The sequence below is a fragment of the Gorilla gorilla genome, chromosome 11, assembly GCF_029281585.2.
Source record: "Gorilla gorilla gorilla isolate KB3781 chromosome 11, NHGRI_mGorGor1-v2.1_pri, whole genome shotgun sequence".
Lineage (NCBI taxonomy): Eukaryota > Metazoa > Chordata > Mammalia > Primates > Hominidae > Gorilla > Gorilla gorilla.
Window position 1 is genome coordinate 131,958,914 of NC_073235.2, and position 20,829 is coordinate 131,979,742.

The 20,829-nt window shown below is 43.0% G+C and overlaps 1 protein-coding gene across 3 annotated transcripts in view; it reads right to left on the reverse strand.

Annotated features, from left to right (window-relative positions):
- The window catches only part of PID1 (phosphotyrosine interaction domain containing 1), a 251,367-nt gene extending 232,958 nt beyond the window's left edge, over positions 1-18,409 (reverse strand). Inside the window, exon 1 of one of the 3 annotated variants that reach the window (XM_004033307.4) lies at positions 18,073-18,409. In XM_004033307.4, the coding sequence (XP_004033355.1) occupies positions 18,073-18,102 (30 nt within the window). In that variant the 5' untranslated portion in view covers positions 18,103-18,409. Of the gene's footprint in view, positions 1-9,736; positions 10,423-17,319; positions 17,342-18,072 lie in introns of those variants that run through there. The other 2 variants (XM_055380612.2, XM_055380610.2) reach the window with 2 other exon arrangements.
- Positions 18,410-20,829: the final 2,420 nt, after the last annotated feature.

The following is a 20,829-nucleotide window of genomic DNA, read 5'->3' on the forward strand; positions in this document are numbered from 1 at the left end:
GATGAACTTTCCTGGATCCAGAGGGCTTTGTTTTGAAGATTTCTGCCTTGTGTTAAATCAAAGTAGCAAAGCAGGTCTTGAAAACTGGGGAACTATATTCTCTACCCAGAAGGTCAGGACTGCCAAAGTTGGAGGTATTTAACTTTCTGGGCTAAAGAATCCACATTGTCCTAGAGTGAACTTACAGAGCCATTCACATTTTTAACCAACAACTACAAATGTTTCTTAAGAAATGAAGCTCAGACAGACTAAGGCCATGTCTTCTTTGACTATTTTGGCCAAAGCAGCTATTTGCATCCCTGACACTATTTCCACTCTAGGCTCAGAGATAAGAGGGATTTGTTTCATAATGTGTACCAAAATTACTTTATTTGTTTTGGATGCAGTAAAAGCATCATTACTTAAAATGACACTCTGCTTTTTCAGTGCAGCAATTTGGCAGGAAGGTGAGAGTGACATCCAAGTTATAAAAATCTTAAGATTTATAGGAGATGCCAATAGCAGGACTACACCCTTATAAACAACAAGGACCAAAAAACCTTTCTCCAAAGATGGGCCAGAACCTGGAAGCTGTGGGCCAGTACTACGGTAAAATGAGGATTATCTTCATTCAAAGTCACTTAATAAAGTAAGGGTATGTGCTTAAAAGAAATTCCAAGCAAAAAAAAAAAAAAAAATTGTGCCCTTTCTCCATCTCCCAGTTAAGCATGCACAGTTTTTACACGGAAGGGTACCCATATACAAGGACACTGTGCATCCATGGGTTTCTGGTATTTTACAGAGCTTTCAAGCATGGCTCCTTCACTTTTCCCCAGACATATGCTCTGCCCCACATATCACCTTTTGTGAAATAGAATTTGAAGACTGAACATCAATTGGTTCAAGGGAAATGCTACCTGTATATCATTCAGTTCTACGGTTGCAAGCAATAGACACCAACTCTGGCTGACTTAAGCAGAAAGAAAAAATACTGGAGTAACACTGAATTGAAAGGAGAGGGAGAGGATCCAGCTCAGAAAGGAGAGGGATAGAGCCACTACCAGGGTCTGGGCAGCAGGACGACAGACCCTCTTCGGAAATGGTTGCCAGCATTATCAGCTCTGACTACTTTGTCTTTTTGTCACCTTGCTGAGGATTCCAACTCCCGGGAGAAAGTGTCTAATCAATCTAGTTTGGGTCACACATAGTCCCCGTGGCTAAAGAATGGCACATTCATTACGAACAACAACAAAAAAACCTCCAAAATTGAATGGAGTCTCCCTACTGAAGAGGGATAGAATAGTTCCCCAAAGCAAAATCAGGGTGTTGTTACCAGAAGATGGGAAATGAAGCTGAACAAAAAAACAAAAACAAAAACAAAACACAGATGTCCACTTCTGCTTCTACATAAACAGTCTTAGCATTCCTATTGAACTGTTTATTTTTTCAACTTCTAGGGACAACTTTGGCAAAAACTACAACTAATGCTATTACCCAAGTCTGCGTTACAATGTCCCATATAAAGAACCACATGATAAATTCCAGGACCTTCAAGTTAGAAAAACGTCAGGGCTCCAGATGAGCCAATATACATTCTTCTATTAGGCCATGAAGGTTAAGTAACTAATCATGTTTCTCTTTTTCCCTGGGCTGCTAGGAAGCTCAGACCTAAAAGTTTTAGGCTGAGCTATGACCTTGGTTATAATTCTAGTCTAGGTTTTCAGGCACAACTAAATTCCTCCTTTCATTATATGACTGGTGTTCAAGGGGTTTTATGTTTAAATGGTATGTTTTAATGTTTAAATGATATGTTTCTCTTTTATTGACAAGTACTTCAAAAGCATGTGAATTTTTTTCCCTTACTAACCAAAAGCCAACCTTTTCAGAACTATATAGGAGTCTAATGTATATTTGTATTTTCTGAGTCTGTAGTTTGGCCAGGACTTTTATATTCTGTGGGCATCACCATCCCTTTCATTTTCTGCTACTGCAAAAATAATAAGCTTCTGCAGCAGAAACTATTTCAGATGAATTTCTGGTTTTAAAAGGTGCTACAGGAAAAACAGATTAGATGAGAGAGAGTATGCACACTAAATCTCAATGTGATTAGAGTGTGCAATATTTTTTCAAATAGTTACCAATAGAGTTCACTTTTTACGGGAAGGGGGTCAAATGGAGAGCAATAGACAACTGTCTCAAGTCTATAATAGCCTCATCCAACTCAGATGGATGATGGACATCTCAGGGACTGGAATGCACACAGCATCCGTGCTTTCATGAATCAAGTGGATGGGTTGAGGGTGGGAGATCTAATTCATTGTTTTATAGCCCAAGCCACTGTGTGAGTCGATTCCAAGTACGTTTATGCTAAAAATCATCAGAATCCTGTAACTGCAGGAAATGGGTAGCGTTAAGCAGATGGGTTCCACACCTGGAAAAGTAAATGAAAGCAGCAGTAAGTTTGCTCCCAAGATGACCAGTAAAATGTCTGCAAAGTGCTTTTGAGTGTTTTTTGGTGGGAACGGAGATTCTCTAAATAGAGAGGTATTACCACCATTATGGATGTTTTTCAGTTTGGGTTTTCTGAAATGGCATTTGAATGGGTCTTCCATTGGCTGATAATCTGTGAGGAATATGTTGAAATCCATTAAATTAAAAAATTATTCTCCACCCTCTACATGTCCTCCATTTTTGGAAGTAATCTCTTCCAATGTTTGGCAGTAAAATTCCCCAAAATAAGCCAATATCACAACAATGAGAAGTTTTAGTTGCCTGGCGTGGGATATGTAGGAAACAGGGATCTGCATTTAGTTAAAAGTAGAAGAAGCCTCCCACTTGTGCCTGGAACCCCTCCCAGATGCTCTAGATTAGAAAATAGGATAAGCCCCAACACTTCTAGTTCCTATGCATTGGTTTGCCCAGGAGACAAGCAATGACCATGGCTCCCCACTCCAATCATGAAAACTCCATCACACAGCTGTCAAAAGAGAGGGGACAGAAGTTGGCCCCCATGCACCTGAAGGTGGGCTGCGAGAGCTGTGCTTGGAGAGCAATGAATGGTGCTAAACAAGTAAAATCAGTTACCACCTTGGTCTTTAAGAGTCAGAAGACCAAGGACCTGGTTCTGTTTCCAACACAAGGTGAACTTGAGAGGCAGCTTTTACATTGGCCAAATGAAGGAGCTGAACTAGATTGGTGTCCCCAATTCAAGTGTCCACAGGGCTCAGCAAGCTGGGTGACTCAGTGAGATGCACCAAGGAAAGCTCAGAACCAGCTGGAGGCCACATCCCATCCAGATGGAACAGCAGCTGCTCAGTGGTCGCTATTTGAAAATTCAAGCCCTCCATGATCTGACGTTTTTCAAAAGAATTAAGAAGTCCAGATTTTCTTATAAATTCCTCTAATTTTCGAACCCTGGAAATGAATTTGTAAAGATTTTATATATTGAAGGAGCCGAAGGAAATATTTCTGCAAGCTAGAGCCAAACCTCAGGCCCACAGTTTGTCAACCTAAAGGAGTTCAAGTATTGAAGCACCCTGGACAATGGAATGCTTCTTTACAAAGGAGCTAAAGCTGTCTTCTTCCTTCACTTGGAAACTCCCAGGGCACTGGCATCTTAAATGCTACAAGAAGTCTTGCACTAAGTAATCAGCCTGACTTTGTTTCATCTAAGGCTTCCCCAAATTATTTAAAGACTGAAACTTCTGTGGCAAGACTTATGAGCAACACACTGAATTCATGGGACACGCTTTGGGAAACAGCAAACCTCTATTATTCACATGGCTGTAAAGTTCTATGCTTTTATTCCTAGGGTACCCTTGGATCTGAAATAGGGGAAGATATTAGTATTTATCTGACTCCCAAAGATGTGCCGGATACTAAGCTACGCTCTTTGTAGTCCATATCTCAATTAACATTCACGGCAACCAGGAGCTAAGTGTTATAATATTATCCTTATTTTTAAGTTGAGAAAATACAAATACAAAATACATATCAGAGGCTCTGAAATAACTCCTAATAAGTGAAGCAGCCAAGATTTGTGTCTATGGGTGCCTAATTTAAAAACCCATGGTCTTTCCACTGTTTAACAGTCTGAATGGGTTACAAGTGGTCTGACTTGTAACCTAAAGAAATATTCTCATTATCCCCATTTCCCCCAAACTGCTCACCCCTTTGGCTTTAGGTCTGCTTTTATGATCCCTCAAAGTGTCCAAGCTCTTCCTCTAAAGGGCATTGTTTTTCCAATTGAGTCAGATAATCCACCAAAGCATTCAACGCCTGAGCAGGGTGAGCATGTGATGTCTTGGCTCCAAGTAATAATGTATTAGTATCCAACAACTGCATTCAATAGCTTATAGATAATTATGGTGGAGCACTCATGTGCCAGGGACAGTGCTAACTGCTCGTGTGACTTCCTCTAGCCTACCATTTCTCTCTCTTTCTTTGTGTGCACATCCTTTGCCCCTCCGACTCTCCTGTCCCCTCTTCCTGGCTTTCTTGTCCACGTGATGTCCCTCACTTCAATGTATTTCATTTCTTTCCTTCACCCTCAAAATAGAGTTAGAAGCAGAAGTACAGTAGTTTACTTGCTGTCTCAGGATAACCACACATACAGGTTGACAGGGGATTCTCGGTTTATGCCTGCTGTTCCAGTTAATTTACAATGCATTCATCACCTCGACAGAGCCGCAGACTGGACAATATGCCACATCATTTCCTTACATATTTATTGAACAAAGTCTTATATTCCTTACCCTTGACCTTAAAGGAGGTTGAGTTGAATGTCTCAAATTTTCCTCCTTGAGGGGCAAAATGTTTTTAAACTACTAGGTTAAAGTCATTTTGTGAATGTTTCTCATTAGCTTTTAACTGAGGGTCAGTTGCCACTAGTGAAGTTATTCCATCCTGTCTAGTTTTCAGTTGCCATATTCCTGAGAAAAACAATTGTCTCACAAGGAATCCAGACTCTACGTCTGCTACACACATTACTTCAATCCACAAACTAGAATCAAGACCCACTAATGGTTTTGCATGATGGATTTGCTCTTTGCTTTCTGTCACGGGAAGAAAAATAACAAGAAGGCAGCCCAGCCAGTCATAGGGGCCACATCCCAGAAATTTACCCTTTCAACAGCAATATCTCCTGAGTCTACTGGCCATGGAGGCTGGAGCCAGGCACTGTGATACAGGGCTGGAAAAGGTCTCAGAGGACTGAGCCAGATGGGAGAGTCAGCTGGAACACCAACATGCTAGAAACAGGAGAAAAATGCATGAACTAGGAGCATGAACGAGAAACAGGGCCATCCAGAATGAGGAAGAATCAACAAGGCAACGTGAACTTTCCACCCTTTGGTCTGGATTTGTTCTCTTGCTCAACCACTAGTTTGACTAAGATCCCTAGGCAAACTGAGATGGATGAAAAATGTCATTTCAAGAACTAAATGAAGAAATGTTTTAAAAGAAGAGAATGCCAAGAAAAATTATAGAGTTCATTATTTATATTCTGGGTTAGAATTTTATTTCCAGTAAAAAGGAAATGAAAATGACAGGGAATTCTCAGGAGTGAGAACAGAAACAGTGTATTGTTTAGTTCTCCCAACATCTAGCACTATGCCTGGCAAATAATGAAGATTTCACATACACATTTTTAACAGCTCTGTATAGATATAGTTGACATATAATAAGCTGCACAATTTGATTTGTTTTCAATGAATGTAAAAACCCATGAATCCATCACATAATCAAGATGTTGATCCTGGCTAACACGGTGAAACCCTGTCTCTACTAAAAATACAAAAAATTAGCCGGGCCTACGTAGTGGCGGGCGCCTGTAGTCCCAGCTACTCGGGAGGCTGAGGCAGGAGAACGGCGTGAACCCAGGAGGCGGAGCTTGCAGTGAGCTGAGATCGCGCCACTGCACTCCAGCCTGGGCGACAAAGCGAGACTCCGTCTCAAAAAAAAAAAAAAAAAAAAAAGATGTTGAACAAATCCATCAACCCCAAAACTTACCCCAATCCCCTTTCAGGCCCCTCCCTCCAAGTCCATCCTCAGGTAACTACTGATCTGAATAAATCATTTTACCTTCCCACCAGTAGCGTATGAAAGTTCCTGTTTTTCCACATTCTCATCAACAGTTAGCAAGGTCGTAGTTTTTTTTTTTTCAGTAGTTCTAATAATTGTGTAGTGATACCTCGTTATGATTTTAATTCACACTTACCTAATGACTAATGACATTGAACATCTTTTCAGGCCATGTATAGACCTTCTTAGTTCAAATCATTTCCTGGTTTTTAAAAATTGGATTCTCTTTCTTATTATTCAGTTTTGACAGTTTATTTATCCTAGATCTAAATCCTTTAATACATACATGAGATGCAAGTATTTTCTCCCAGCCTGAATCTTACCTTTTCATTCTTTTATCCATATCTTTTAAAGGGCGGAAGTTTTTAATTTTGATAAAGTCCAATTTTTTTCTCTGTTGATTGCATTTTTGTCATTGTTCTAAGGAATCTCTGCCCAACCCAGAGAAACTCTGGGATGTAATGAATATGTTCATCATCTTGATTGCAGTAATGTTTACACAGATACACACAAAGGCACAAAGATTTTCTGCTGTTTTTGTCCAGAAGTTTTATAACTTTAGGTTTTATATTTAGGTTTATGACCCATTTTGAGTTAATTTTTGTAAATGGCATGATGAATGGATTGAAGTATCTGGGTTTGTTGATGTTTTCACTGTCATTTTGTATATGAATATCCAATTGTTCCAGCATCATTTGTTGAAAACACTATTATCCTTTCTTCAGTTGCTATGGTCTAGACTCATATGTTAGAATCCTAATGCCCAAGGTAATGGTATGAGGAGATGAAACCTTTGGGGAGGTCATGGGAGTGGAGCCTTCACGAATGGGATTAGTGCCCTTACAAAATAGGCCTAAGAGAGCTCATCCAGCCCTTACCTTATGTGAGGACACAGCATGAAGGCACCATTTCTATGAATCAGAAACAGGCCTTCCCCAGACACTGAATCTGCTGGCATCTTTATCTTGGACTTACAGCTTTAAGAACCATGAGAAACAAATGTCTGTAGTTTCTAAGCTACTCAGTCTAAGGAATTTGTTATAGCAGCCCAAGCAGACTAAGACACTAGTGAACTATCTTCTCTGCACCTTTGTCAAAATAATGTATATTTCTGATCAAAAAGCATAACTCTCAATAAAAGCCCTCATTGACAGCTGCTGAAATTTAAAACATGAATACTCTGACTCAGCCATATCAATTTTGGCAGTTCAGCCTAAAGAAATACAGGCACCAGTAGGTCAGGATATACACAAAAATTTATAGCAGTATTATTTATAGGGAAAAAAAACAGAACATGAACACAACCTAAATACTCCCTCAAGAGGGAACGGGGGAATGAGTAAATAAATTATAGTCCAGCTTCACCACAAAATTCTACACAGGTACTAAAAGGAATGAGTTGGGTCTACATATATTGACCAGAAAAGATACCCACAAAACACTGTAAAGTAGAATTTTTTTAAAAGTTGCATATATATATATGTATATATATGTGTATGTGTGTGTGTATATATATACATATATATAATTGAAATTCATGAGAAAAATTAAACATGTGTTTACACATATGTATACATTTGCAAAAGTCTGGGGAAAGTATGTGGAAAAATAACCACTAGATAGAAGGAAACCATGGGTTTCCTTCATGGGTAGAATTGGGAATTGGAAAAGGCACAAAATTGCTAACTTCTTTACATACTTCTAAACTGACTGATTTGCTACCCTAAGCAGACATTATTTTGTAATTTTTAACAATCAAGAAAGTAGTAGACATGACATGGAGCAGATGTAGAGAAAACTCTGATTGCCATTTTTTTTTTTTTTTTTTTTTTGGTGGCTGGTCAAGTAGGGATAAATATCTTGGTGACTGGTAGATACCCGAAAGAAAATTCTACACTATTATAGATTAAATTGTGTCCCTCTAAAATGTACATGTTGAAATCCTAACCCGTAGTACCTCGGCATGTGACTTTATTTGGTCAGTAAGGTAGGCTCAGCCACTAACCCAATATGACTGGTTTTCTTATAAACAGGGGAAATTTTGACATAGAGACACACACACAGGAAGAATATCACATAAATACTGGAGTGATGATGCCACAAGCTAAGGAATGCCAAAGGTTGCCAGTAAACTACCAGCAGCTAGGAGAAAGCCAGGAGCTGTGTCTCCCTCACAGCCCTCAGGACAAATTAACCCTGCCAGCATCTGATTTCAGACTTCCAGCCTCCAGAACTGTGGGACAACCCACAGTACCAGTACCACCCGGTTTGTGGTACTTTGCTATTGCAGCCCTAGGAACAAATACATTAAGCTACCAAGATTTTATGTCCAAAAGCAAAATAGCTACCACCAGGACCAGGCCCCATAGCCTCCAGCTCACTTACTAGGAAACAACCTCAGAAGACTTGGAAAGGAAACAGCAGTTGCCACTGCCCACATTATAGGTGGCTTGTACAGCAGGATTCTGCTCTCACCTGAGGAAAAGTAGGCCCATTCCCGACATGAAACCATCAAAGCATGCAGTGGGTGAATCTGTGAATTTATTCTCAGACCCACAACTATAAAGCAACTCTGAGGAAAGGTTTGTCATGAAAGGATTAGGATGGATCTAACAATTATGCAGCTCCTTTCCCCTGGTAACTGTCCATTCCCCTCCTGCTCCCATGGACACAGGGGATATTCCTTCTAGAGAAGAGAATGAAAAGCAAAACAGCATTTTAAGACCAGAATGACTCTTCACTCTCAGAAAGAGACACTGACAGAGCAGTTCTGCAGTTGGACAGGCTCCCTGCCTTCGTCTCAGAGGGACTGGAAACATTTGTGCCTTCCTGGCTGTATCAAAAAAAGACAAGCTTGCCCAAGAAAATAAGTATTATGACATGGCTGACTTTTTTTTTTTTTGTCTTCAAAGTGAGTTCCAGAATAAGAACAGGCTCTTCACTAAAATAATGTATACAGTTATCAAGTAAAAAACAAAACAAAACACCAAACCAGGTACAAATAATCAACCTGACATACCATGAGGCTCACCTGGAGGTCAATTTAAATATATTTCTTTGTCAGCTTACAGGTTTTCCTAGTCAGGAAGAGGCAAATCACAGAGGCTGCTACCCAGAGAGCCTACAGGGACTCTGACAACCTAGTTTGTTTTGAGGATAAAATCCTTAATACTAGTCTTCCCTTGGTCTCAGCCTGTCTGGAAAAGTTTCACTGAGGTCCACCTCAAAGTGACTGTGTTTCACATTCCAGCCCATAAGTTTCATCTCCAAAGTGAACCATCTTCAGGCCTGAAGCTCATGTACCATATTTTCCAGAGGACCTTCCCTGAGCAACACAGCACATGTTACACTCAAGGTTTGCCACCTTTTCCTAGGATGTTGTCCACCAGAAGGAAATAAAGGAGAAAGAAGCAATAGCTTAGTTGTTTGCTGTTTTCATTTTTTTTTTTAATCCACAGTAGATAAACTCACACTCGGTATTAAAAAAAGGATTCCTTATAGACACATGCATTGTGTCCCAGTATGTGAAAGTTGGGGATACCTACACCACAGAAGTAGAGTGACCAAACATAGTCAAGAGGCTATATGGTTTCACTGGTGTAGTAGCTACCTAGGGCTGTTGTAACAAATAACCATAAACTGGGTAGCTTAAAACAACAGAAATTTAATCTCTCACCATTTGGGAGGCTGGAAGTCCAAAATGTAAAGGTTGGCAGGGCCACACACCATCCAAAAGCTCTGGAGAAGAACATGTCCTCGACTCTTCTAACATCAGGTGGTTGCCAGCAATCCTTGGCATTCCTTGGCTTATGATGCCATAACTCCGGTTTCTGCCTTGATCTTCACAATGGCCTTCTCTGTGCCGCTTCTGTGTCTGCAAATCTCTCCTTATAAGGACATTAGTCATTGGCTCTAGGGTTCACCCTAATTCAATATGACCTCATCTTAACTTGCTTACATCTGCACAAACCTTATTTCCAAATAAAGCTACATTCACAGGTACCAGGGGTTAAGACTTCAACACATCTTTTAGGGGAACACAATTCAACCTTCAACAATGAATAACATATGGAGGCTTGGGTTTGAATCTGAATTTTGGTCCCTTAGTAGCTGTGTTGGTTAGGAATGTCAAAGATACATGTAACAGAAGTCCCAATTCACATATGGGCATAAACAAATGAAAGGGGGTCACATTTTTCTCATATAACTTTTGTTAGGAGGTAGGTTCAGGTGCTGCTTACTGATCCAAGTCCTTCCATCTTATCATGCTAGCCTTCTTAGTGGACTGGTTTTAAGGCTTGTCATTTATTGCTGCAGAATCACAATATGGCTGCTGCAATGCTAGACATCACATCTATGCTCAGGACAGCAAGAAGACAGAAAAGGAGGAAAAGGCTATTTCCCCAAGAAGCTTCATTTGTTATTCATGAAGGTAAAGTATCTTTAGTAGATATCCTCTCATATCCCAATGGTTAAAAACTGGTCTCTGACAATCCTTGGACCAGTATGAGATTATTATCATGGCTGGGCTAGAACACCCACCCTCAGGCCAAGGTATGACCATCTGCTGCCTGAACAAGCTGGGGCTTCATCTGCAGAGAAAAAGGTGAGATGGAAGATGTGTAGTTAATGAACTCAAGCAAAAGTTATCTGTAGTCTCTGGAGAACTGTTACATCATCCAGAAAAATGAAACAACAAAATCTCTGTCCCTTAGAATTTTCTCAAGGATTAAATATGCTTTTCATATAAAACAAAATGTCTGCTCCATGACACAAGAGGCACAGTGCTTAGGAGTGCAGACCCTACAACCAGTCTGCTGGCTATGAACCCCAGCTCTACTGCCAAAGGCTGTTGGGAGGACAGGTCAGTGCTGGGAACACAGTAAATACTAAGAAAAAGGTGGCTGCTATTGTTATTATTACTGACACTACTACTAAATAAGCCTGCAATGAATGGTAGCTGACATTTCTTGATTTTCTCCATACTTGGAAATGAGCATGGCTGGAAAAGTAAAAATCACCAATAAAACCCGATTAAATGAGAGTCTTCTAGCAGCACTGCTGGAGTGGAAGGAAATGTTGCTTCTGGGACCCTGACCACAGCACCCCTTCTCTGTGCCCTGTTTGAGAATACTTGCCACGCTATATAACCTTCTAGCTGTGGATAGTTGGGAGCAAACATGCATTTGATGGCTTCTAGAATGGCTTCACTTATCTAAAATTTCTTTTGGAGGAGTGGACTCTCAACTCAGTAGTATACACGAAATTTCCCAATAGTCAACTTCAGCACGACTTCCCTTACTACATTTATAACGTGAGAGAACTAACACTTCATCCTGACCTGGAGACCACTGCCTGGCAGAAACTAAAGGAGATATAAGAGGTATGTCAACTCAGACCATTTTCAGGATAGTCACACCCAGGCCTCTCTAAAACAGGGACCCAAGTGATCAAGGGCCACAAGGTATGTGGCCCCCAAGTCCCAGCCCAGCTCACCCATACCCTAACACCCACTATCATATATGAACCTCCATCATCTTCACCCCCAACTGTAAAGACAATTGCATTCTGTGCATCGCACTTTCCTATACATTGAGAATAAAAGGAGCTTCCCCAAGTGAGGAGACAGAGACAAGTGGACAGTGAGCAGGTCATTAACATACTGGTTCTGGCTTATAAAGCTGAGCTAGCTAGGGATCTTCTTCATATGAACAGAAACACTGAAAGTTACAATCATACTAGGAAATATATATTAAGTCCAACTTTGAACAATAAGGAATAGGACTGTGAGTCCTCTAAGTTTACAACTATGCCCTTCTTCTCACCCTTCACCCACACCCAGCATAGTACTTGGGACGTAGTAGACGGACAAGAAAGATGGACAGAAGAGAAGACAGGAGCTTAGATCTAAACTCAAAACTCCATTCCTACAGTGACCAACCATAACAACATTAAGAAGTGCTTCTGTTTATTGAGCACCTACTATACGCTACATACCAAAATCTCTGCAAAGCACATCTCTCTATTTTACAGATAGGGAAAGCAAAGCTCAGAGAAGTTACAAAACTGAAACATTGCTAGTAAGCAATTGAGTCAAAATTATTTATAAAGAGACAGATATGCTTTTTTTTCGTTATTTTTTTTTTTACCCAAATGATTTCTTATTCAGGAAACAACCTGGCTAAGAAGGCCATTACTGGAGCCTCCCTTATCAAAGTAAGAACTCGGTTGAAACATAAGAGGGCAGAGGAATCCTGGGCCATCAGGCATGGGAAAGAAGACCTCAGCCAGATTATTGATCCACGTGGCATCAGCATTAAGTGGAAGAGCATGTCAAGATGCCGGAAGCATTGAAATATGCCAGTCACAAAACAAGTCTGTGTCTTTTCCCTGACACCTTCCTTTTGCAGTCTTTGGCCTCAAGGGTTGGACCTGGTGAATACACTGATGCTTTATCACTGATTAGCAGCTAAATAGGGATCACAACTTTTTTTTTAAGTGAACACAAAATGACAGTAGACTAATTCCACTAGACTTTAAGGAGGTCTTTGGACAAACGACTCAACTATTTCTTCTTGCTCTACTTATATAAAGCCTCTGTTTAAATTTGTGTCCACGGGGCTGAAAGAAGCACAGTGCAGTCATTGAGTGTTCTGGACTAGTTTTATTTCCTGACCACTAACAAGTCCCTGAACTGCTGCTATTCACAGAATAAAATACCTTGTAGAAGGCAGCCTGATCTCCAGTACCCTTGAAGCTGTAAGGCTGATTCTCCCAGAGTCTCCTCCAAGGCTAATTTTCATGGTAGAATGGGGTCAGTGTGGAGGGGTATTGGTATGGGAGGGACCTAATCTGGAACATCAAACAAAATGCAAAAGTTGCCTAACACTCCAAGATAACTCAGTACAGTCAACACGAAACAGCCATTAGGCCATGGTTAAGCAAGGGGCACAGAGTTTGTTCCCAGGCTAGGATTTTGCAAATCGCTTGAAAGAGATTTGCTGACAAACTTGGAGAAAGACTCAATGATGTAAGATAGCATTTTATTCCTGAGGGAGACTAAGGCCCCGGATTAATGACAACTCCAAGTTTTCTTTATGAACAATAGGGCCCGATGTTTTGTGCTTACTCAACTACAATTGATGTAAACAACAACAAAATCTAGAACGGGTTTAGTGAGAAACCTGTGCCTCTGTAATAATAGCTGTTGCTTTTTTCTAAGCAACCGCTCTGAAAATCTCCAACCTCCTCCCTCCTTCTCCCCATTTTTTTTTTTTTTGTCTAAACTTGGAATGAATGTGTACGCAATCCACCCTAATCACCGGCTTTCAAGGTCTCTAGTTTGGATAAATGCTATGTGCTTCAGCTGAAAAGCTCTTCAATGGCACTTGTGAATTTTAACTTCAATAGGAGACAGCAGCTTATGTGCCACCAAAGATTTGAGCCACCAAAAACAGAGTAGCCTTTGGTCAACCCACTGCTTCAGCAAGAAATAGGACAGCAGCCTCTCTGAGACCACAAAACAGTCATTGCTCTAACTGTATTTATTAATAACAACAGCACCAACATGTACATTGCACTGTGCCTGTCTTATCCTTCTGCACTATGGTGAAGTGCTTAAGAAGTAAGGATTGGAACCAAACTGTCTGGTTCAAACTCCAGCTCAGTTCATTTCTAGCTGCTCAACGCTGGCCAAATCACTTCGACTCTCTGGCCTTCAGTTTCTCTCTAAAATGGGGATAAAAGTGGTTACAGGATGCAAATGAGCCAGATAGTTAAAATAAAGCTCCTCGGCACAGTGCCACACACAGTGCCTGCACCACAAAAGCAGGTTACTAGTATCTTCCCATTCTTAATCCTTGCTCCTTTTGTCAATTTGGTCAGCCTGGAAAAGTATCAGATTTGCCGGTTTTCACCCTGCCTGATGGGCCAGGGCTAATGGTCTCCAGTTGACGTTTTAGAGGGTTCTCCAGTCTCACTTCTCAGGGGAAAAGTGAAAGTGGCATCATCATAGAGAAGAAAAATCTAGAACGATCCACACTCCAAGTCAAGACAACATCTACCAGATAGGACAAGGCAGAGAAAGGGTGAGATAATCCTCAGAGGAGGACTTTGGCTCCTAAAATCCCCAAATAGTATTTAGCTGGAAACTTCAACCACTTCATCAACCAAAAGTTTCAGAAGAAACCAAAAGAAAGCTTTTTCAGGATCTGGGGTCCTCCCTACTCTTCACTGTGTTTCTCCCTCTTGTGGAAGTGCTAGTACACAGACATTGGCCACAACGAGGATGAAAAAGGAAGTAATGGATGGAACAGAAAAAATTGCCCAGGCTGCAAAACTCAAATCCAGCTTTGTGAATAAAAAGCTGTTTTTTCTGAATCTGCCATGGGGAAATGGTAATCTCAGTGAAGTCAGCTATATGATTATATTGGAACCTTTATAGAATGCCTCATGAGAAGATGGTTACATGTAAACTTCACAATTAGAATCTGCTAGAACTCATATGCCTATCACATTCCACTCTATCCTAGTAATAACTACACCAAAGACCTTTAAGGATGTGTTGACCTCCTTCGTTTCTAAGTCAGTCTTGATTCATCTTTCTCCTCCTATCAAGGCCTCCAGAAAATGCATCTGGTAGCTCAGTGAAGACATTTGCTCTGAGAAAATACTTGTTCCTATGGATGGGACACACTCTTGCATGGATGGGCTTGTTACTTCTGAGGGATCCACCCAGTACAATCATCAAGTCAATCCAGAAACTCATACAAATTTTAAAATTTCAAGGCCAGAGGTAATCTCATCTCTATTTCATAAAAACCAGTAGGGTTTTTATTTGTTCAGAAAAGTCTCCTTTACTTTTCTGAAAGAAGTCTGTTTCAAATCTGCTTCTTTAAAAATGTATAACTCTCCTCAATACCTCCAAGAAAAAAAAAAAGTCTGCTGTGCAGACGGGAAGGTGAAAAGAGAAGAATTCATATTTATTCACTGTAAAAAGTTAGGGTGGTAAATTAAATCTTCACATCCCTTTTGATCCTATTATATTTTTAATGGCAGAAGCTCCCAGCAAGGGCTCGAGTGGGATGCAACAGAAGTTTTAACATTCAAGGGAGCAGATGAACTTGCCTCGGTTTGTGTGACTGAATGAGAAATTACCCAGTGCAGCTCTGCTCAGGGCAATAGGTCCCTTTGCCTGTGCTGGATTTGGGTCAAACAGCTAAACCTCAAATCAGAAAATATCAGCATCATTTTGTGGGGACACAGAAGTGTGGGTAACAATAATGATAATCAAACCTGATCAAAGATGCCATTTCCTGAGCAACGGAGCCAGTTGCTACACTCAAAAGTCCATTATTTAGAGGGTGACTGTTCTACGCAAAGATCTATCACACTCCCCTGGGACACAGACTTCTCAAACCAGCCTCATCGAATATGAACTATATCATCAAGAAAGGGTCTGGTTATTTTCTTCCATCCCCTCTTTTGATTCTAGGTATTGATAAAATAAATTGACTCCTTAGTCCTGTTAGGAAGTTCTGGGAATGTTTCCTTGACGAATTTTCTTCACTCTGGCTCATCTAAATTAGAATGTTTGTATTAAAGATTAATGAGAAAAAAATTAATGAGGTTGAATGAGAAGGTTTAAAAAGATTTGTGAAAGGCACATGGAGCTCAGACATCATTAAAGAGCAGGACTCGTTCTCAAGTTTCCTATCCAGCATGATATCCACTGCTATCTCTGTGGCCACAGAGCCTGGGAGTGGCAAAGTGGCCTCTCACTGAGGAATCGGACAGGCATGTTTCTATATCACGGTGAAAGGAAAAGAAAAGGAAAAAACCCCAGACAGCAAACAGAGATTGTGACAAAGATAACCACAAGGAATGTAAATAAAATATGATAAGCAGCTCACTCACCATCTCATCCTCAACAGCTCTCTCAGAGGCAAAAGTAAAAACATATAAATTATGTGTTTTCAAGAAGAGTCAAGCAAAACTCTTTGGGAAGAAGCCACGGATATAAAAAAAAATTTCCGCATTTGTCTCACTTCTCTAATCTCAAGGCTTGAGATGTATGTACTTTCAAAAGAGACTCATCGAAATTTGGGCAGCATGAAGTTGAGCCCCCTGTTGGTAAGGACCTTCCAACAGTGACTCGGTCTTATTGATGATAAGCCCTGTTTATATGAGCTTTCAAAAGCCTAAAAACAGGTTCTTTCAACATGACACCTTGAAATAAAATAAACGCATTGCAAACACCAACTGCAATAAACCAGGCTCACGCCAAAATGCACACGTGCACATTTCACAAAATAAGGGGGAGACATTTCTAGTGAGGAGCAATCTCTATGGGAAGGCAAGCGAGAGTGCCCGCCTGCCAAGGGTCACCTGCTCCAGAGCGCACAGGATTCCCTAAGTGAAACAGGCCGGTAGGAAGAACTCGAATAGTCAAAAATCTACAAACTCTTCAGAGGTACAGATCATCAGACCATAAAAGCCACCTCAAGGAACTTTGGTCACATCTCTCTAAGGACTTCCAAAAGCTACCCTCTGCACTTGAAGAGGAAACCTGCCAGCTGCCCTCAATCATTCTGCTCCTTTGGAATAGAAGTTACGCCTTTAACCGAAGGAGAACTTCAAATGCGCCACTGGTATCTGGTGCCACTGCCAAAATACATTTACATCACCTTCTGCCCGTCATTCAGAGCGCAGCGCTGATATTCTCTTAGTAAGACAAGGAGGGGGTTAGGAGGTTGGTCATCCACCTCCTCATCTGCAAGGCTAAATGCAGGTTTTCTTGTTTATTCTACTTGAGACCCTGGGGAACTGGTCTGGTGTCTCAGGCTCTGATAAAGTGAACACACTCCCCACAAATCACGGCCCAGGGAGATTTGGAAAGGAGCTGTGGGGCACCTGTTTCTGCTCAATGCAATGCCCTCTGCAGGTTGTTCCTCTGTATGAGGACTCCTAGACAAAGGTTAGCCTCTCCCTGCATCTGCGAAACTGTGCTTGGTGCTGTAAATGTTCATTGAGAAGCCTCCAACCTAGCCAGGGCCTGGCCTCACTGTCCTAAGTCTTCAGACGCACTCAGCCTCCAGTGGTGCTGTATTTCACCAGTTAAACACGTCTTCAAAGTTTACTACGAAACAATGTGGCTCCAAGCTTGCCAAAGGTTTAACTGCAGGATTCAGTGGATTTTATCTGGCAGAGTAGCTGCCATGACTCTTGACAATATTTGCCAGCAAAAGGCAGTCCTCAAACCTTGCAACCAGGGCAATCCCAAGGCCCAACGTGTCACTGAAGGAGTTCTTCTGGGAAAGGTCCCTCTTTCTCTTCAATCGCCTCCCGCAAATCCCCAGCTTCCAGAATCCAATTCAAGGCAGTCTGGCATTTCAGGAGACAGCAGTAAAAAAACTTTTGATGGGATAACCCAGGACATAAATATTCCTGGCAGAACTTTCTTTTGATTCTTAAATATCTGAAGGAGCTTGGGTTTAAGGAAGATAAAGGGAGAGAACCAATGAATAGGGAAAAATAAAATAAGTAGCATACCATGACCAAGCCAAACCAAGCTTGATATTTCCACATTATATTGGCAAATGGATGCTTTCACATATCACTTGTTCTGTCTTTCCTGGAGACCACAAAAAAAAAAAAAAAAAAAAAATCTGGATTCAAAAATCCTAATCCCAGACCACTACATTGTGTCAGTGGAATGCAATCTAAATTGCCAGTCAGAAAGTCCAACCTTATATGTACCAACCAACACGCACACAAGCACCTCCAAGCCAAAAGTTGTAACGCCCGAATCCGTGCGTTTATCAATTTCATCATCCCCATACCCCTGCCGGGTTCCTGGCGCTGGGTTAAACCGAGAGCATCATGTTGCCATCGATGCGTCTTACAAGACGGTTTTGGGCAAATCCCCTAAAGTAGGCAGAAGCAAAAACTAGGTTCCTCTGCCCGGGCACCTCCTCCTCCAGGCTGGCCCCAGGCCTCCCGGGTGCCCCTTACCTGCAGGCGCTCCGTGGCCGGCTGCCACATCTTCCAGCCCTGGGTTTTGGCAGAGGAGACGCTGGCGAGACTGTCGATCGCGCCGGGGGGCGAGGGGCTGGGGTCCCGCTTTACATCTGGGGTCGGTGTCCGCGGGATATGCGTCCTGGCGCTGGCCACCACCGCCGGGTGGGCGTAGGGGGCTGCGAGCAGGAGGAGGCGCGGCGCTCAGCTGCCGGCAACTTGTGGGCACGGCCGCGCGCCGGCTGTCCTGGCGCAGCTGCGAGAGGACTGCGCAGCTCCGCCCGGGCCCGGCGAGCGCGCGGCGGCGGCGGGGGCGGCCGCTCCCTCCTCCCCCGCCGCCGCCGCCCGGACCTGCGCGCTCTGAGCATGCCCGGGGCGGGCGCCCAGGGGCGGCGCGGGGCGGGAGTGCAGCGCGGCAGACTCTAAATCTTAGTGAGGGGTGAATGGGGAGGCTAGAATAGCCGGCCCTTCCCTGCAGGAAGCCCCCATTGGGTTGGGGTCTCGGAAAAAGGACAGACTGGCTGAGGGGGGAAGGGCCTGGAGCCGGGGGTGGTGGGGGCAGCGGGGATGTCGGGGGTGGCGGGGGGTGGGGGAAATTCCTAAAATAAGGAAACCGTAGCCCCGGGGGTCCCGGGTTTCCATATAACAGGCATCTCTGAAGTGCCTGTGCTGTGCCTGGCGCTGTGCTAGGGAGACACTTCCATTCATTCTTCCCACTCCAGTTAACTGAGCATCTATTAGGCTCCAGCCCCTATGCTGGGTTCTGAGGATGCAGCGACGCAGAATAGAAGACAAGAGAATGTTCCTTCTCTCTGGAGCTTACCTTCTGCTTCAGAGAGAGAGTCGTGACTGAGCAAACACGTCAACAAGCCGGTGCTATATCGGGTGGTGATAAAACAGGGCAGATGTGGGAAGAAGGGGAGAGGAGAGCTTCTTAGACAAGGGCCCTGGGGAATGCCTGGAGTAAGACCTGAGAGATGAGAGGGATTGGCCATGAGGAGGCCATGCTTCATGATGGGGAGAGGACTCGACTCCTAACCTATACAGGGGTGAGGAGGGCCATGCAGACTCCCGCATCACTAACTCATCCTGAGATCTGCCAGGTGCAGCAGGAGGCTCTGAGAACCCAAGGGACAGCCGCTCTGGGCTCACAGGCCTGGAGGCTCCCCGGCTAGTGCCAGCCACCATGAGATGACTTCCTGTCCTAAACAGGCCAGCCCTTCCCATTCTCTTGACAACTCGGCAAAATAACTATTAATATTTTCACCATGTGGATCAAAGAAATGAGGCTTATAAGGTTTAGGTCACTTGTCCAGGTCACACAGCCAGTGAGTGGCTTAGAGAGTGCACAGTCAGATGACTTCAGGGCAGGAGATCTGGCCCTGCGCCTCTAACTGACCATGGAAACCCAGTGGAAAGAGCATCCGTCTAGGGCTGGGGGTTAAAGGCACTTGGCGAGTCAAGGATACTAAGCTGATTCTGGAGCTGATGAAGAGTGGGAGAGGAGAACATGGTGGGAAGAACTCACGACATAGAATGACCAAAGAGAGCAGCAGAGAGAACACAATGTTTGTGGGGAGCCCTAGGCTCCTACAAGGCAGGGTCCTGAGAGCAGAGGGGTGTGAAAGAGAGGCATTTCATACTGAGACAGCTGCACAGCTTGGGCCCTGAGCTACCCATGCAATGTCAAAATCCACACTCCATGTCTGGAAGGAGGATCTGTCCATTTTCCTTGTTCTGCATGACTACAATGATTTCCAGATATGGAACCACTCCAGAATCTAACCCTCAGCTCATCCGACCCTCGCAGCAACTCTCCGTGGGACAGAAGCCCCTATCTCCCAAGGCTTAGGGAGCACAGGGTTCACAGAGTCACACTGTGGGGAGTCACAATGGCGATTCAGATCCAGGATTCCAGGCAGATCCTTCTGGACCCCGCGGTTGCTATGTTAGTGCCACCAGCCTTGGCTAGCCCAGGACCCTAAGTGCCTCTAGGAGCCTCTGGCAAAGCCACAGAGCTGCCTCCGAAGAGCTTGTCTCTGTCTCCCTGGATATCCACAGGACTCTCCCACTCCTGCCTGATAACCACCTGAACCTTCTCAGCTCCTTCTCCAGTTCCTGCTACTTGCTCTGAACTTACTAATAAATCTCTTTTCATGAGGTGTTTGCATGTCAGCCCTGCACGGACATGTGCCTCACATGCTTGGTGATATGGTCTCTGTTTGCTTTTCCAGTAACTCCTCCTGCACACCTCCACACATACAAAATTCCTTATGACCTTCCCAGCCCCTAGTTCTCTTTTATCAAATCCCAAAGTAGAAAGAAATGCAATTCATTACAAAAATCTAGAAAATCCAGACACGCATATAAACCCCACCCCCCAACCCCCCCCCCCCCCCCCCAGGAAGCTAAAACAGGAATATTCAGTTGCCAGGGATGTCTTCAGACTTAAGCTCTGAAACCATCCTTAGTTGCAGATGCTTCCGTGGAAAAGTGATTTTGTTTTAAATAGCAGTGGAATGAGATAACGGCCTAAATTCAAATCGCATTAGAGCGTTAAATCCTGTCTTCTCACCTCCGAACGTAATTAATTGTTATGACTCAGTAATACAGCTTTTAGTACGGAGTATGGTGCTATTTAAAGAGAAAAAGCTTTGGCTCTGTAAAGATTGCTTTCAGTTACCGTTCCCACTTTGCAAACAGATTTGGTAAAGTAAAGAATGTATTTAAACTCAAATGGCACTCCTGTTTCAA